General features: G+C 45.4%; 1 protein-coding gene across 1 annotated transcript; it reads left to right on the forward strand.

The window, feature by feature from the left end:
- Nucleotides 1-1580: 1580 nt before the first annotated feature.
- On the forward strand, nucleotides 1581-16742 carry hoxb3a (homeobox B3a). Its single transcript, XM_083978086.1, has 3 exons — nucleotides 1581-1649; nucleotides 9660-10408; nucleotides 15464-16742. The coding sequence occupies exons 2-3, from the start codon at nucleotides 9787-9789 to the stop codon at nucleotides 16333-16335; spliced, it is 1494 nt and encodes a 497-aa protein (XP_083834212.1). The 5' UTR covers nucleotides 1581-1649; nucleotides 9660-9786; the 3' UTR covers nucleotides 16336-16742.
- The last annotated feature ends 555 nt before the right edge of the window (nucleotides 16743-17297 follow it).

The raw sequence follows: 17297 nt of genomic DNA on the forward strand, positions 1-17297 counted from the left end.
GTTCAAATTTGATTAAATCAACATAATAATATACCAAACTGCACAAAGTCATTTTTTTCATGTATAGGTTACTAGTTTTTATTTTGTAAATATTAATTTAGCCCAGTCACACTTTTTAGAGTGTGGACAGCAGCCAGAGCTGTGTGTGAGTGCACGGAGGAGGGAAAACAATAAATAACTTTATAGCAGTAGGAGTATAGGAGCAGTGGTGATGGTGGTGGTGGTATCGGCTGGTACGGGGAGGACGGGGGGGATCCTCGCTTTTGATTTATGTGTTTGGGGGAAGCTGTCACGAGCAGAAACAGGAGCAGCCCGAGATTTTATTCCAGCACTTTAATAATAAGAGCGGCAACGCGCCGAGGCGGACAGCCGCTTTTCATCGCGCATCGTCAACGCTCTTCTGCAATTTGCAGCTACACCTCCACCTTAAAGCAGCAGGATGGGGCTGAGGCTGAGCGGCGGCGGGGGAATGCGCCTTTACCGGCGGACGGCACGCGCGTCTCCAGCTCCCCACAGGAGGAGAACCGGCAGTGTGTGTGTCTGTGTCTGTGTGTGTGTGTGTCGTTCAGCCTGAATGATGCTCACGGTGTGTGGATCATGAAGAAACCACTGGAAACAACAACTTTTTTTTTTTTTTTTTTTAAACCTCATGTTGAGCAACATCTTTAGTTGAGTTGTTTGTTGAGTGTTTACGCAGCGCGGTTACAGGCTGTGTGTTGCATCATGGCTCCACATCAGGCTTTGGTTTATAGTTTGTGGTCATTCCCATTCAAATGGCTGGGGCTCAGGATTTAGACGCGGCCCGCCTGGATTGTATTTTAGATTCTGCCCTAGATGCTTTTATTTGGCGAATATCATTTCAGCAGTTTGTGAGTTCACGTTGTATCAGTTCTGTTGTGTCTTTTAGATAGGCTAATTATGGAATAACTAAGCAGGACATTTGTTCTTTATTTTTTATTTTTTAGATCTATTTTATTTTTTATTGTGTTATTATTTTGTGAAGGGCGTGTTCGCCTCCTCCACGAGCTCATTTCTACGGATTAATTCTGGATCCTTTTTAAATTCCCTCCATCCTGACTTTTTGATCATGCACTATATTGATGGGAAGCGCCGCCATTTTTCCCTTCGTTAAATGTTAAAGACTTTTACAACAGGGAGGTCAGATAAGAGATTTCCTCCTGGTTTGGTGTTTTTAAATGGGAGGGAGGGGGGGAAAACTGGTAAATGTAATAGGATGTGTAATATGATAACCAGGATCAATAAGAGAGATCACTGAGATCACTTCCAGCCAGCCTTCATCCTCCCCTCTGCTCTTATTGCTTTTTATTTTTTTATTTTTTTTTAACTATTATTATTCCGAGATTTCAGCGAGAATAATTTCAGGTCAGCAGTAGGCCTGTACCTGTCAGCGGCTCCTGCCTGTCCCTGCCGCTCGATACACTTTACAAGAGGTCTGTGCTCTGTATCGGATTTTTTTTTTTTACCGAGACCTTTTGATTGCATCTCTCTTTCTTTCCTATCCCTTCTCTCCCTCTCTCTCTCCCCCCCCCATCCCTCCCCCCCCTTCTTTCCTGCACCGCAGTTCCTAGGAGCTTTCTGGAAGCCGCTTCCTTCCACCAAAACATTTGGGAATAAGAGGAAATCTTTCGGTGAGTCTCACTGTTTTCGTTTCATCCCTGTATTGATAGAACTCTGTGTATTTGTGCTCTCACCTCCACACATGATCAAAGCCACACGCAGCGGGAGACAGAGTGGCCATTCACTTTAAAACAACATCCATTTAGTTTGTTAAAACTCTCCAGAAATAGAACTGCTGATCTCATTTTCTTTTCTTTTTTTAAGCCGTATTTTCTTCTTTCTTTATTTATAGAAAAATATTTGATGTTTTGTTGAACGATTGTTTTCTTTGTCCGCACCATTCCAAACTGAGACAAAAAATAATAATAAGCTACCTTTCTATTATTATTATTATTATTATTATTATTATTATTATTATTATTATTATTATTATTATTATTATTATTATTATTATTATTATACAGGAAAGTCCACGTTTCCAAAGCCATTGCACAGAGCTCAGAATAACTAGCTAGCCTACTACTAAAATAGTAGCGTCAGACTTCGGGTTATATGTATTTAAATTAATTATGTATTTTATTACCAGTCAGTTTTGCCTCTAAAATAGAGATAAATGTGCACAGGGTGCAGCTTAATGCATGGAAAAAGTTTCCTGGATATATATGTAGGGTACGTGTCTTTCGTGTGTGTGTGTGTGTGTGTGTGTGTGTGTAGGCCTGTGAGTGTGAGAGAGAGAGGGGGTGATGTAATCTAATGTAATGACACGTGCTAATGTAATATAATCCAGAGGTGTGAAGGGCAGTGTGATGGCGGGTGCAGCCGCAGCAGGAAGCAGAGCAGGCTCAGTCCATCATTCCATAGGACACTTATTAAAACACAACTTTGCAGCAGCTCTAATGATGCTACATGCTAACCAGCAGTAGCAGCTGAGATGCTTTAAATATTTCACTCGACATCACATAAGGGAACAAACATGATGACACATAAATCATTCATATATTGTAGAATTGGTTATTCACAGCAGCGCTGCGTGGAGCTGTGGGGAAGATAGAATATGAAGTCTGGTTGTGTAGTCAGAGGAAATTCCTTAGTGTCATCCTCAGTGCCCTGAATGTCTCAAGTCCCAGAGGGAGGAAAAGAAAGAAAAAAAAGTGTTCGGAGGGTTTCCACAGCTCTGCAGGGCACAGAGTTTCAGTTGTGAAACCCAATATCCGTGACTCAATCCGAAACACGGAGGCGCCGATGCGCGTCTGAACGTCCAAGGAAAATAAAGCAGAAGTTGCCATCCTTTACATGCAGCGGCCTGCTTTTACAAGTCAATACATACGTGTAATCCGCACTGCTTATTTCTCCATAATGTGCACTTCTTCTTCCCACACCTCTGTTCAATGCAAGAAGAAGAAAAGAGAAAAGACAGACAAAAGAAAGAGCTGATTAGTGGTTTGGTTAATGAGTAATGTTGCTGAGCAGATCCTCCGTCCACAAAGGGGAAAAAGTTGCAGTCGGACACATTTCAGGCTCCCACCTCCCACCTACACACAGCTCATCCTCTCATTCCAGCAGCCCACAGCGAATGCTATCTGTTTTAAAGTTGGGCTGTTTATACACAGAGAGAGAGAGGCGCACACACTCACACACACACACACACACACACACACACGCTGCTGGGTGCGAGAGAACTCATAAATCTTACGTAGCCATAAACGACAGGGGTAGCGTCCTGAATAATAAAAATACAGGGAAGCGGGAGAGAACGCTATAGAGACAGCGTGTGTGTCTATGTGTGTGTATGTGTGTGTGGAAACTCTGGGAGACGCCTTCATATTTTCATTTCCATTTTGGCCTCACCTTGTTGTGTCTCTTTCCCTCTGGGGTTTTGTGTCATTCTAGCTTCTTTTTTTTTCTTTTTTCTTTCTTTTTTTTTTTTTTAGCCCACTTCACCTTTTTCTCCACATGCTGTTGCACTTCTTCCTGTCTTCCTCCCATGTGTGTTGAAGTCAAAACACAAGGAGGAACATATGCTCTCTTTCTAAAAAAAAAAAAAAAAAAAAAGACCTGCAAGGACTGATTTGAGAGGCCTATAGCTTCTGGAACACACATTCTCTCTATCTCTATCTCTCTCTGGCCTGGTAGGCTTTTTTATTCTATTTTTTTCTCTCTGCTTAAACATTATAGCAATCGCGTGTTTAAATTCTAACAGCACAGTCTGCATGTCTGGTTTGTGCAGGCAGAGGGACAGGATGAGCCTCAAGAGGCTCTCTTAAAGAAAGAGTCACATTTCCTGTGGGTTCAGGAGGGAGAGAGGGAAATGGAAGGAAGCTGCTCTCTCATGTTGCATCACTGTACCAATGTCTCACAGTTATTAAAAACATGTGAATGATCAGGACATTGCAGTTTAAATTGTCTCATACCTTACAAGAGTGTGAGTGTGTGTGTTATATGTGTGAGGGTCAGACTGTAGCCAGTCGTAGGCAACTGAACTTGTTGTAGAACTTTTAAAGAAGCTACTGCAGAAACATTAAATTGCAAAAAGCAAGAAAACATCAGCTATAACGATATAGGTGAATATATATATATATATATATATATATATATATATATATATATATATATATATATATATATATATATATATATATATATATATATATATATATATATCCTTTCATAAACATTTTCAAAGTGTTTATGTGTCATTTAATTCTGTTCTTGTTCGGATTCGTCCGTTAAAAAAGAAAAAAAAAACCTTCAGTAACTGGGTCTTATTGATTCACCATGTGGTGAAACCAGGCTGGCTGTTAATAGGTTGTTAAATGTATAAGCCTCAACAGCACCCAAAAGAGAAGCAGTAAAGTTAATGCTTAAGAAGAAACTGATGCCAAGATCCTTATAATGCCATCAGGTGGATTTATCTTCAGAATTGATAATTATTCTGACTGGAGTTTATTCATCACTCTGGATGTGTTTATATTCCACCTCTCTCTTCTGTCAGACTGCAGTGTGCAAATTAGTTTGACGTTAGTGCCAATAATTTTAATTTACACAGTCCCAGATCAGTAAATACTGCACTAAACTAATCTACCACACTAACACAAGACAGGAGCAGCTGACCCTCGATTGTGAAATTAAAATATAGCTAATAATAATACTAATAAGTGCCTGAGGCTGACATCTCTGTCCACCAGGACTCACCCTGCACAGCCTACAAATAGAGTTAGCCTTGCACGAAGAGCCTATAGGCCCGCTATGAGACGGCTGTTGACTGCAGCCTAACATATTTATAGTAAATAGAAAATAAGAGGCCATTTGAAAAAAAAAAAAAAGCATTTTAAGAAGGATACAAAATTATCTTTACAGGCTACTGTGTGGAAGTTGTGTTGAAGTTGAGGCTACTTGGCAAGTTTGTAGCCGAATGTGATGAGTGCTACAAATGTAGTCAACTGAGGGTGGCACGTGCGTCAGCAGCCTGTGTGTGTGTATTTGTGTGTGGCTAACGGAGCTGACTGCATCTTTCACTTCCAGCCTGTGAAATTAGCATAATTTGTGAGTGACGCTGAGCTCTTTGATGGGAATCAACGAGTGCACGAGTACAGAGCCGCGCTGCTTGTAAACAACATATTGAGAATAGGCTAGTGACTATGGCAGCGCATAGAGAGAGAGCCCCCACTGCTGCTGCTGCTGCTGCTGCTGCTGCTGCTGCTGCTGCTAGCCGAGTGGAATAAACCCAGCACCCACAGCCTGACACAGACCCAGACCCAGGCGAGGAGACAACTCACAGCCAAGACAGGGAGGGAGGACACGGAGCGAGGGAGGCAGGAGACCCGCGGAGAAGGAGAAGAGGGATTAAAAAAAAAAAAAAAGACGGATGAACAACCACCCAGAAATAGGATGGGGTGATATTTAGCGGTGGAGCTGTTCCTCTCTGGCTGTCTGTCTGTCTGTCTGACTGAGTGGCGGGCTGGGTGGCTGTTTGAGCGACAGAGGCTAAAAAAGAAAGAAATTTGAGGCCATTGTTATCAGGCAGCAGCGGTGCAGGCAGTGCTGGTGCTGGTGCTGGGGCGGGAGGGTGGAGGTGGTGGAGGGGGGCGGGCGGGTGGTGGGGGGGCGCGAGCAGGCAGCAGGCAGGCTCCCGGTACGCTCGTTCAGCTCGTGTGCTAGCTAGCCTGCCTGTAGCCTGTTACCGAACCCGGCTGTTTGTTCTGGCCGCGCGCACCGAGCCCCCCACCGACGGCTTGTGGAGCCCGCTCCATCCCTCTCTCCTCTCTCCTCCGCCGGGCGGTTCATGCCACACGGTGTCCGGTTGGCCGCCCTCGCAGCCCGCTCTGCCGCTGCTGCCGCTGCTGGCTCCAGGAGCTGTTGTTGTGGTGGTAGTCGCGAGCAGCCGTGCTGGTCTCGAGACAGTGGAGCGGCGGGCTCGCGGAGAGAAGAAGGGAAGGAAAGAGGAGGAAAACGGGAGAGAAAGCGAGACCGGAATTTTTTTTTTTTATTCTTGTTTTTTTTTTCTTTTTAAAATTTAATTATTTATTATTGTTATTGATTACCTGGTGAATGTGCGGTGGGGACTAAGCTGTGATGCGGTGCTGCCGGCTCCGCGCCGGACTGGACCGGGACCACCGGTGCTAAGGAAAGGGAAAGGTAAGGAGGAGAACCACCGGTGTGTATAGGCTGTAGTAGTATAGGCCAGCCGGTAACGCACGAGCTCAAACAACAAACCAGAAATACAGAGCGTGTTTGTTTCGCTGTGCGGTGTGTGAACGGCGGAGTGGCTGGCTCAGTGATTTATGGCCCAATAGACTTCAATCCCGGTTCAAGAAGAGTTCACAATGCTTTAAGCTGCCGCAGATACCCGCCGCAAGTAGCCCCCCTTCCCTCGGCCTTCCATCTCTGTCCTTCTCCTTTCTCTTCTCCCTCTCATTCCTGCTCATTCCGTCCATGCCTCCTCCTCACTTACACACTTATTTACAAAGCTGTGCCATTTTTGTTCCCGTTTTTCTGGAAGGTCCACTGTGTGGCGTTCACTGCCCCGTGGGCCTCCGGTTTGTTATTTTGCCACCACCTGACATTTATTTAATTCCTTACTAAAATATTCAGGTGTGTGTGCTGCAGCCTCGTTTCATCTGTACAGACAGGATCCAACCATTCACTGTTTTACCCATTTCAGCCTAAATCGAGGCCATGAGCACATAGCAACAATAGCTCTGATCAGGCCAATCCTTCATTGTTTCTTGGCACAGCTCAATATAATTTAACCTCCGCCCCCCTCTCTCCAATACACACACATACACACACACCACACAGTCTGTGTTAATGGGATAAGGAATATGTGGATTGTCCAAGTTAATGCATTCTCTCTCTGTCTCTCTGCCTGCATAGCTCTTCATGGCAGGCGCCATTTGTAATTTTATATCCCAGGATAAAGCACAGACATTGGACACCAAGGCCGACCTCTCTCTCTCTCTCTCTCTCTCTCTCTCTCTCTCTCTCTCTCTCTCTCTCTCTCTCTCTCTCTCTCTCTGTTGTTTTTGTTTGGGTGGCTGTTTCTCTGTCAGTATAAGTGGATTATTCAGGGAGGCGTCTAGTAAAGTTGGTGATTGTATTAAGCTCTAGTCCTACAAGCTAGTGGCAGAGACATTACGTGTCCTGTTTAATGGCGAAACAGCGATATGATTTAATAACATATTCCTCCTACACTCAGTGCCACGGCCTCTCTCTCTCTCTCTCTCTCTCTCTCTCTCTCTCTCTCTCTCTCTCTCTCTCTCTCTCTCTCTCTCTCTCTCTCTCTCTCTCCTTGGGACTATTCCTCAGAGTAAATAATTAGGATTCCAGCTTGTCTACTAGAAAGATAAATGGCTGACATGTGTGATGTGCTGAGAGCTGGAGCAGGGCTGGCCTCTCCAATCTTTAAAAAAGGAACAATAATAATAATGATTCATTATGGAAAATAATTATTAGGAATTACATTGTTTCTGCGTCATTTATCCGATTTGTAAAACATTGCATTTGACACAGGATTGATTTTTTATTTATTTATTATAGGCTATATATTCATATCAAATTATTGTTTTATCAGCATTTTATTACATGTTGTTGTAGTTTATTTTACTGGACAACGTGCATTCTATCTCCCATTTATTCCTTAGCTGTTAATTGTTTGTTTTTATAAATGTAGCCCTACAGTCCAGGCCCAGGATTGTGTGTGTGTGTTTTTTTATTATCATTATTTAAAGCAGCCAACCACATGTGTAGGAAACCACAGGTTTTGCAGTCTGTCTTACAACAGTTTAGTGTGTGTATGTTTGTGTAGTTGAGGCCCGCGACACACACTGGCCAACTCTTTATTGTTGTCTTGAGGCAGAAGTCCCAGACGCGCACGTTGCTTCAGAGTTCTGACGTTATAACGCAGAGCCGACGGCCGCATAATATCTTGTGTGGGGCTGCTGTGGCCGTATTAACCCAGGGACGCGATAATTGGCAGCAGTATAGGCCGAACAGTGGGAGAGAGCACACACACACACACACACACACACACACACACACACACACACACGCTCAGCCTGACAAAGGCAGAGGAGCCGCTTCACCTCTGCTTCTCCCCGGTTGGACGTGTTATCTCTGTGGAGGAGGAGTGAATGCCAGGTGCTCTCTCGCGCCGGGCACGCGGGCCTCCAGCGGCCGCGGGGCGCGCGGGGCCACCCCGGCGGAGAGCGGCAGATAGGGAGTCAGTCTGGGGAGACTCCCTCTGCTTTCTGCTCTGTTCCTCCCTTCAGGGACCACGATAGAGCACTCAGCTCAGCGACCCTAATGGATCACTGACTGCTGAAGCTTCTCCCTCTCTTTATCTATCCTTTCTGTCCCTGGCCTGTTCAGTCTTAGAGCAGTTGTTTTAATTTTTTTCGTTCTTATTTTAACATATGAGTCTAGACATAAACAAGAAAGAAAAAAAGAATGGAAAAATAGTCACTGCCTTAAATCTAACCCCACTCTCCCTTGACCAAAAATCCAAAATGACATTTTATAGCCTAGAAATAGCCTCTTATTTCGTGTCACATGGTCAGATTGATTGGCATTCCCCCCTTTTTTTCGTTTCTTCGAACTTTCAAATATCTCGATGTGCAATAACATGCTCCAGTTTTCTGTGAGCTGTTAAAAAAAAAAAAAAAAAAGAAAGCTCCTGTGATGCAATAACAGGCTGATATTCAGCAGCAACGATCGCTTCCGGAGATAGACTCCTCAGCTCGAGGATGAGTGAGGTAACAGCAGAGCAGATGGAATACTACAGTAAATCACAGGCTGTGTGGAAGCCAGAGGTTGACAGAAGTAGGTTACCTACATCAGTCACCAGGAAAAATTTACCGTATACACTCAGGCCGCATCCGCCATTACACAACCAGAGTGTCAACGTCCGGCTGGAATAACACCTGACACGGTGGAGTAGTGCTTTATTACAAATAACATTAAAAATGAATAGACACGAAAAGTCACTGAATTAATACTAACATTGCATAATTATGTTTAAACAATACTGAAAATAGGCTACATTTTATTTCATTTTAATTATACATCCAAGGTAAAGCTGAAAAAAAAAAAAAATAATTCGTGAATAACATAATGAAAAGGCTGATAAATAAATCTACAACTACTAGTCTATTACTATTAATAGTAACAGTAGATCGGCCAGACAACAACAACAGCAGCAACAATAGTTTCAATAATAGCCTATAACAGCAACAGCAATAATCATAATGAAAAAAAATATATAAATAAATAACCACAATAATAATTATAATAATACTAATACATTATTAGTACAATATTGCTACATTTGATCACATGTAGCCTCGCTGTGATTTAAGGAAACAGTTCACATTAATCCTAGAATGGGAACACAGTTTGCCCTCCTCGTGCCCCCACCGGCAGAGCATCTGCAGGCTGTGCAGTGGGCTCAGAGGGGAGGGGGGGAGGGGTGAGGGGGGGTGAGGAAAGAAAAGCAGTGGTTTCTATTCATGTCATGGCGCCATTCACTGAAGGAAGATGGATTTATCGCTCTTATTTCTTTATTCTGCCTCTCCCTAACCTTTCAGGTCAGATTGCAGGGGACCGTTGGAGGGACGCTGTCACGTGACCCCCGGTACCAAATGGTCTTCCGGCAGCGGCTTTCAACAAGGACCGGAGCAGCACACGCAGCAGACGCCGCCACCTCTCTCAGCGATGCAGAAGACAACGTACTACGACAACTCCTCGACGCTCTTCGGGGGCTACTCGTCGTACCAGGTGCAGGGCGCAGCGGCGGCGGCGGCGGCTGCAGCGGCGGCGGCCAACGGCTTCGGGGGCTACGACGCCCCGGTCCCGGTGTCCCATCACCAGCCGGCCTTCCAGTCGGCGACCCATCTGGATGTGGATTCGTACCAGCGCTCCGCCTGCTCGTTACAGTCGCTGGGCAGTAGCGGTGGTCACCAGCAGCAGCAGCAGCAGCAGCAGCAGCAGCAGCAGCAGCAGCAGCTCGCCAAGACCAAGGAGCTGAACGGCAGCTGCATGCGGCCCAGTCTGCCACCTGAGCACCACCCCGGCTCCCAGGTGTCCCCCCCACTGCCCCCCAACCCCAGCAGCAGCAGCAATACAGGGCCTCAGCAGCCAGGGGGCAGTAATGGGGCCTCCTCGGCCTCCAAATCAGCCCCCAATAAGTCGTCCAATTCCTCCTCCTCCACGTCCTCCTCCTCCTCCTCGCTGCCCCCCAACCCCACCCTGGTCAAGCATATCTTTCCCTGGATGAAAGAGAGTCGTCAGGCCACCAAGCAGAAAAACTGTTCACCAAGCAACAACTCTGGCAACGGTGTGTTGGTGGACTGCCACCTGTCCCTGTCTTTCTGTCTGTCCCCCCCCCCTTCCCCTCACAGTGCCACAGCAGCAACACGTCTCAGCATTATAATTACTCCTCCTACACCAGTCTCTGTTTCTCTCTCTCATTACTCCTTTTCTCAGCTCATTCTCTCCTCCATCCATTTCTTTCCTCCTTCATTTTCCTTCCTCATTAGCGTCTTTGTTCCCATTATCCCTCCTTCTCCTTCCCATCACCACGTCCCTCTTTCCTCACCTCTCTTATCAACATCCTCTTTCAAGCTCCAGATCCCCCGAGGCTTTAAAAAGGTTTCTTCAGACTATTATAGCAAAATAGGTTTGTTTCCACAGGCGCTGGATTAGACAGGGACGTGCACACAGGCAAACAGTCAAGCTGGTTATTATTTCTCTGTGGTCGGTGGCCCAGTCTGCTCAGGTCTAAATCCTATAAATAACATTGTCTTTAAATGAACTTCTGTGGCCGCTGAGCTAGATTCACTGAGGCTCTTATACAAGAAAGCTGAAAAATATGAACTTGAAATTAAAATCTGTTCCGTTCAAGTTATTCAGCTGAGCCTTTAGGTCTCTTTAAATCCTCTGCTGTGTCAAAGAGCCAATCGTAAAGCAGGTCAAAGGGCAGCGGGATGGCAGTGTTCCTGCAAAGCCAGAGGAGTGCTTAAGAAAACAAGTAAAGGCAGCAGGAAAATCTATATTGTTCCTGGCAATGAAAAGTCATGTACCTGTAGGCAGAGGAACGTTTTCCAAGCAGTAGATTAATCAGCTCTGTCTCACAGAAATTCTGTTTATATGCAACTCACTTGCAACAGCAAATTGCATTTTGAAGGAAACATAATTATGACCAGAGCGTGAGGAGGAGATGTCAGTTTCTGTATTCGTGAGGCCCCAGACATGTTGACACCGTGTCAGTGAAATGTTCACGTACAACATGTTTGTTTTAGATCAGGGGTGTCAAATGTGCGGCCCGTGGGCCAAAACCGGCCCGCCAGGGGGTCCAATCAGGTCTACGGGATGAATTTGCCAAGTGTGAAAATTACATAGAAGAGGCATCATATTGTTGAAATCACATGTATTTTTACCAAGAAATTGCAGGATGTTGATCATTTTTGTAAAAGGATCGTTCATTAACTGTAAATATCTTCATTTGGTTTAATATCTTAATTTGTACTTGCTTTTCTTTGCACTAAAACAAAGGGAAAAGTTTAGAGTTGTCATTATTTATAGGTGATTATGCTGTTATTTTACTGGTGCGGCCCACTGAAGATCAAATTGTGCGGCCCCATGAACTAAAATGAGTTTGACACCCCTGCTTTAGACAAAACATCTAATCTTGCAGAATAATACCCACTTATTGTGACTCTGATGTGAAATATAAGTGGTTCTGTTGAGACTCTTGTAGCTTTTTGCTTCAGGTTAGAAAACAGTTCCTAGTTTGGTTTAATGTAGAGGTAGGTTACAGTCACTCCAGACACAACATTATATTTACATTTAAACAAAACCCTCATCTCTCCTTAAACTAGACCACAGTGCTTTTGTTCTACACACAGGACTCTGGTCTCTGGTGTGACAGCGCTGTGCCTTGAGCCTGCTGCTGCTAAAAAAATGTAGCACTTGATTTGAAAAGAAAAAAAAGAAAATGTTGCTTCCATTAGAAAAAGAAAACATTGCCTGCAGTAATCCAGCCAGCGATTAAGTTGCAACCACAATGTAACTGAGAAAACAGTCTAGCAGGAGGCGATATGAGCGCAGACAGGACTGGACCGATGCCATTATTACGTCTGTGTGTTAAGTGCAGAAATGGAGTCGGGGGGCCGTTTCCTATCCTAGCATAAAAACTGACTTCCTCTCCAGCCTTGTTGTAACAGTGAGGTTACCAGGCACAGTGGCATTATATCAGTACAGGTCTTTACTAGACTCACTGATGAGATGTGGTAAGGAAGGCACTGGGATGGATGCACTACTGTTGATTGAGAAACAGTTTCATGCATAAGAAGGAGTGATTTAGACACTTTTTTCTTTCTCTTAGAGCAGGGGTGTCAAACTCATTTTAGCTCAGGGGGCCACAGACCGCACAATTTGATCTCAAGTTGGCCAGACCAGTAAAATAACAGCATAATAACCTTTAAGTAATGAGAAACAATGTTTCCCTTAGTGCAAAGAAGAACAAGTTCTTTATTAAAGGGATAGTTCACTCAAAATTGAAATTTCACTCATTATCTACTCACCCTCCTGTCGACTACGGGCTGGGAGAAGTTTCAGAGTTCTCCGTGGCTTCTCTGAGTTACAGGGGGTAATAGCATCGGCATAGCAGTGCATGTCCATATAACAGTGGCAAATGGATACCAACTGTCTTCGTAACAAAAAGACACACCAAAAAACATCCAAATACCTCCATGCTGCTCGTATGTAATGTCCGTCTTGTATTGAAGCCCCGAAATGCGGAATTGTCCCGAAAAAAATGTAATAAGTCTATATTTCAAGCTTGTTTTGTAGCGGAAGCTCCTCTTCCTGGTTCGTCATATTTGGACGAACTGGGAAGAAGACGGACCCTGGTTCGTCCGAATTTGACGAACCGGGAAGAGGAGCTCCGAGAAGCTTCCGCTACAAACAAGCTTGAAATATAGACTTATTTAATTTTTTTCGGGACAATTTCGCATTTCAGGGCTTCAATACAAGACGGACATTACATACGAGCAGCATGGAGGTATTTGGATGTTTTTTGGTGTGTCTTTTTGTTACAAAGACAGTTGGTATCCATTTGCAACCGTTACATGGACATGCACTGCTATGCCGAGACCCCCTGTAACTCAGAAAAGCCACGGAGGACTCTGAAACTTCTTCCAGCCCTTAGTCGACATGAGGGTGTGTAGATAATGAGTGAAATTACAATTTTGGGTGAACTTATCCCTTTAAGATGTTTACAAAACATTATGAACAACCTGCAATATCAACAATACTTTCCTCTTCTGTCTTCTATGTAATTTTCACACTTGGGAAACTCGTCCTGCAGGCTGGAATGGTTGGCACGGTTTTGGCCCACGCACCACACGTACGACACCCCTGTCTTAGAGTATTCACTGTCAGATCTGAAGTGACTTGACTTAAATCAGTCAGATGTGATTGACTTTCTCATCTGTGACAAGTGAGCAGCTGATTGCAGCAGCAGTACTGTCACTCCAGCTGCCAGGAGCCTCCAGCCAACAGCCTGTACACCTTCATTCATACACATGCTCCTCTCCACCCTGCACCTCCTCCTCCTTTTCTTGCTCTCCGCCCTCCTGTTATGATTTGACTTCTCGTTGCTCTCCTTCCTCCCCTTCCTGGCCTCCTCCTCCTCCTCCAGAAGCCACTGCAAGAAGGAAGATATTAACAGGATGAATTTAAATGTCATGTATGATAACAGACGAATGGATTTTCAGAGAGGGGAGAATGACAAGCAGATATTTGAAATGAAAGAGAGAAAGGATGATAAATTTGAATATCATCTGCATGAATGATAAAGAAAACAATCACTGGCAGAAGAAAGTGTATTTTATTTGAATTGGTAGTTATCAATGAGAATAGAGGGCGCTCTGCCGTAATGAATATGAGTCTTCAAGAGTCTTTCTGTTGACTGAGCAGAGATTAGACTGTTTATTGAGGAGAATTTGAAGCAGTCGTTAAGAGAGTGTCACTAGATGACACAGTGGTTACCTCTCTCTCTCTCTGACCTTAGAAATAAACACTAGTGAGAAAAATATAGAACTATAGAGGGGCAGCATCTCAGTTGTTTTCGAGGTAAATACAGAGACTGCTTTCTGAAAAACTGTCCCTGACGAGAACGTGCATTAGCTGTTTTGCATGAATTTACCTCTAAAACAACTCTGTCTTGTAACGTTCTGTTATTATCTCATAGCGTGGTGAATGTGCAGGTCACAACTTGTCCACGACAGCATTTTGGAGTTGTTGGATTGTATATTTGATGAGTTTGATGAGGGAAACCAAGAAATCCCATTAGCCTCCGTAGGGTAGCTCTGAGTAGCTCGCAGCTCTGCTCCGCCGTTCTAAAAACAGCTTGCACCGACAATTAAAGGTAACGAACCTACTGCTATGACTATAGCAATTATGGCGATGGGCCAATTTGCCAAAATGTTGAACTATCCCTTTAAGGCATTTATCAAAATTAATCAAAATATTATCACAATCACAATACGGCCCAGGGCAACATCCAAATGGCAGGAGCTGCAGTATGTCTAATAAAGGTAAACTGTCACAACAGACCATAAATTCATCTTAGCAGTGACACAGAGACGACCCAGCGCACGAATCCAGACTTGAGCACAAGTCCCAACAGAAACCCCAGCATCACATTTCTACATTCATTCCATTGTAGGTGAATTGTAACAACTACCACTGCATATGTTACTGCTGGAAGGAGACTTTTAAATGACACGTTAAAAACAAAACCAGCTGTTGTCAAATCAAAACGAATAGAAAAATAATCTGACAACATGTGATAAAATCTGTTTTTATCATGACGAAAAACGTGCTGAGAAGTTTGACTGTAGCTGGCGAGCAGAAGTGAAGTGCACATCAGCCTGTGTAGTCCCGGTGCTGCACCTCCTGTTGCTGCCGGGGCTTCGTCTTCCCAGCCAAGATGCAATTTATCCGCCCTCGGCCAGCTCCGAGGCCTCGGCCTCTTAATAACTGCCACTGTTATGAAGTGTTGACAACTAATATCAAGGGATAATTCAGCCTGCCTGGACCCCCCTCTGCTTTATTAAGAACTGGAATGATTTCTGTTTCCTCCAGCATGCAGCCTGATAATGTTTTCTTCTCTCTGCCTTCCTGCCTCGCTCAGTTTTTATTTCATCTTCTTTTCACCTGTTTCTTATTCTGTCTTCCTCTCTGCTTCATTTCTCCCGCATTTTCTCTCTTCATCTTCAAGGTTTTCTTTTTTTTTTCTCCCCTCTTGTATTTTTTTTCTTCAGTTTTTTCCCATACACAACTGTTCTCACTGGCTGTGTCTCTGTTGTACGTTTTGTGTCCTCAGCATCAGGAGGAGCGGAGAGCGGGAGCAGCGGGGAGAAGAGCCCCACCAGCGGCTCCTCGGCGTCGTCCAAGCGGGCCCGCACGGCCTACACCAGCGCCCAGCTGGTGGAGCTGGAGAAGGAGTTCCACTTCAACCGCTACCTGTGCCGGCCGCGCCGCGTGGAGATGGCCAACCTGCTCAACCTGTCCGAACGCCAGATCAAGATCTGGTTCCAGAACCGGCGCATGAAGTACAAGAAGGACCAGAAGTCCAAGGGCCTGAGCTCCAGCTCCGGAGGGCCCTCGCCCACCGGCTCCCCGCCCCTGACCATGCAGTCGTCCGCCAGCTTCCTCAACTCCATACACTCCATGGGAGGGGGGGGAGGCGGGGGAGGAGGCTACGACGCCCCGTCCCCGCCGTCCTTCGGGAAACCCCACCAGGGAGTGTCCTACTCCATGTCCACTGCCTATTCCAACGTCCCCATGAAGGGCTGCCCCTCCCAGCAGAAGTACGGCGCCCCGGACCCGGACTACGGCGACCCCCATCCCCACCACGGCCTGGTGCAGGCCAACAGCGCCGGCTACGGGACCCCCACCAACATGCAGGCCAGTCCGGTCTACGTGGGGGGCGGCAGCTACGTGGAACCCATGCCCGGCTCGGGGCCCTCCATTTACGGGCTAAACCACCTCGGCCCCACGCCCCCCCACCATCAAACAATGGACTACAACGGGGCGGGGCCGATGTCGGCCGCCAACCAGCACCACGTCGTGGGCGGAGGGGGCCCTCCGGGTCCCTGCGAGCCGCCCCCGCACCCCACCTACACGGAGCTGTCGGCGCACCACACCTCCACTCAGGGCAGAATCCAGGAAGCACCCAAGCTCACTCACCTGTAGCAGGTTTGGAACAAAAAAAATGACGACGTAGAAAACTAGCGAAGACGACAACAGAACGAGTTAACACGACGAGACTCACTAACAGACTTAACTACGATGTGGGGGACTCCACCGCTAACTGCTGCAAAGGGGACGACAGGAGAGACAAAACAAGACAGGCAGCAGCCATCCTGCGGTTTGCCCCCTGCGCTCAAACGGCCCCGCCCTGTTTGCCCCCGCCCTCAGAAAGCCCCCGTCCAGTCTTTCGCTGGTACACTCTGAGAAATAAGGGTTCCAAAAGGGTTCTTCTGGAAGGGCTCAGCGCCTACCCAGAACCATTTGCTTCTGAAAAAGCCTGTTTGGAAGGGGTTCCAGGAACCACGAACCAAAAAGGGTTCTCCTATGAGGACAAGCAAAAAAACCTTATATGGTTCTAGTTAGCACTTTTATTTCTAAGAGTGTACCTTGAAAGTGCAGTTACTTTCATTTCAACCAAACAGAGGTGGTGTCTGTAAGCTAGTAGCTGCAGCGAAGCCAAACCATAAAACATTAACGTTGCCAAAAAAAAAAAAAAAAAACCTGAAAAAAAAAAAAACGAGCAAAGATAAAATGAACTTCCTGCAAGTAGTTAAATCAATGGTAGCTGCCAGAACCTTCAAAGAATTTTATAGTCTTGGACCAAACTCACTAACTTCTCTCTACTGCTTCAGCCTCACATCCTCATACAGGAAGTGAGCAGCACAGAGAATAGTTGTTTAATGTCTTTTAAACCTCTCATTAGAAAAACAGAACTTTATTTCTTACCAAATGTTTACAGATTTTAAAACGAAGCCTCTCATGGACCTTCACCACGTATCACTTAGTCCCAGGGCAGCCAATCATTCTGTAGACAAGGGATGCATGATGAGTCTTTTTTAACGCCGATACAGGTAACTGATAACTTCTCATCACAGATACCGATTACAGTTTTAATAGTTTATATA

The sequence above is a fragment of the Trachurus trachurus genome (assembly GCF_905171665.1).
Source record: "Trachurus trachurus genome assembly, chromosome: 8".
In the NCBI taxonomy this organism is placed as follows: domain Eukaryota; kingdom Metazoa; phylum Chordata; class Actinopteri; order Carangiformes; family Carangidae; genus Trachurus; species Trachurus trachurus.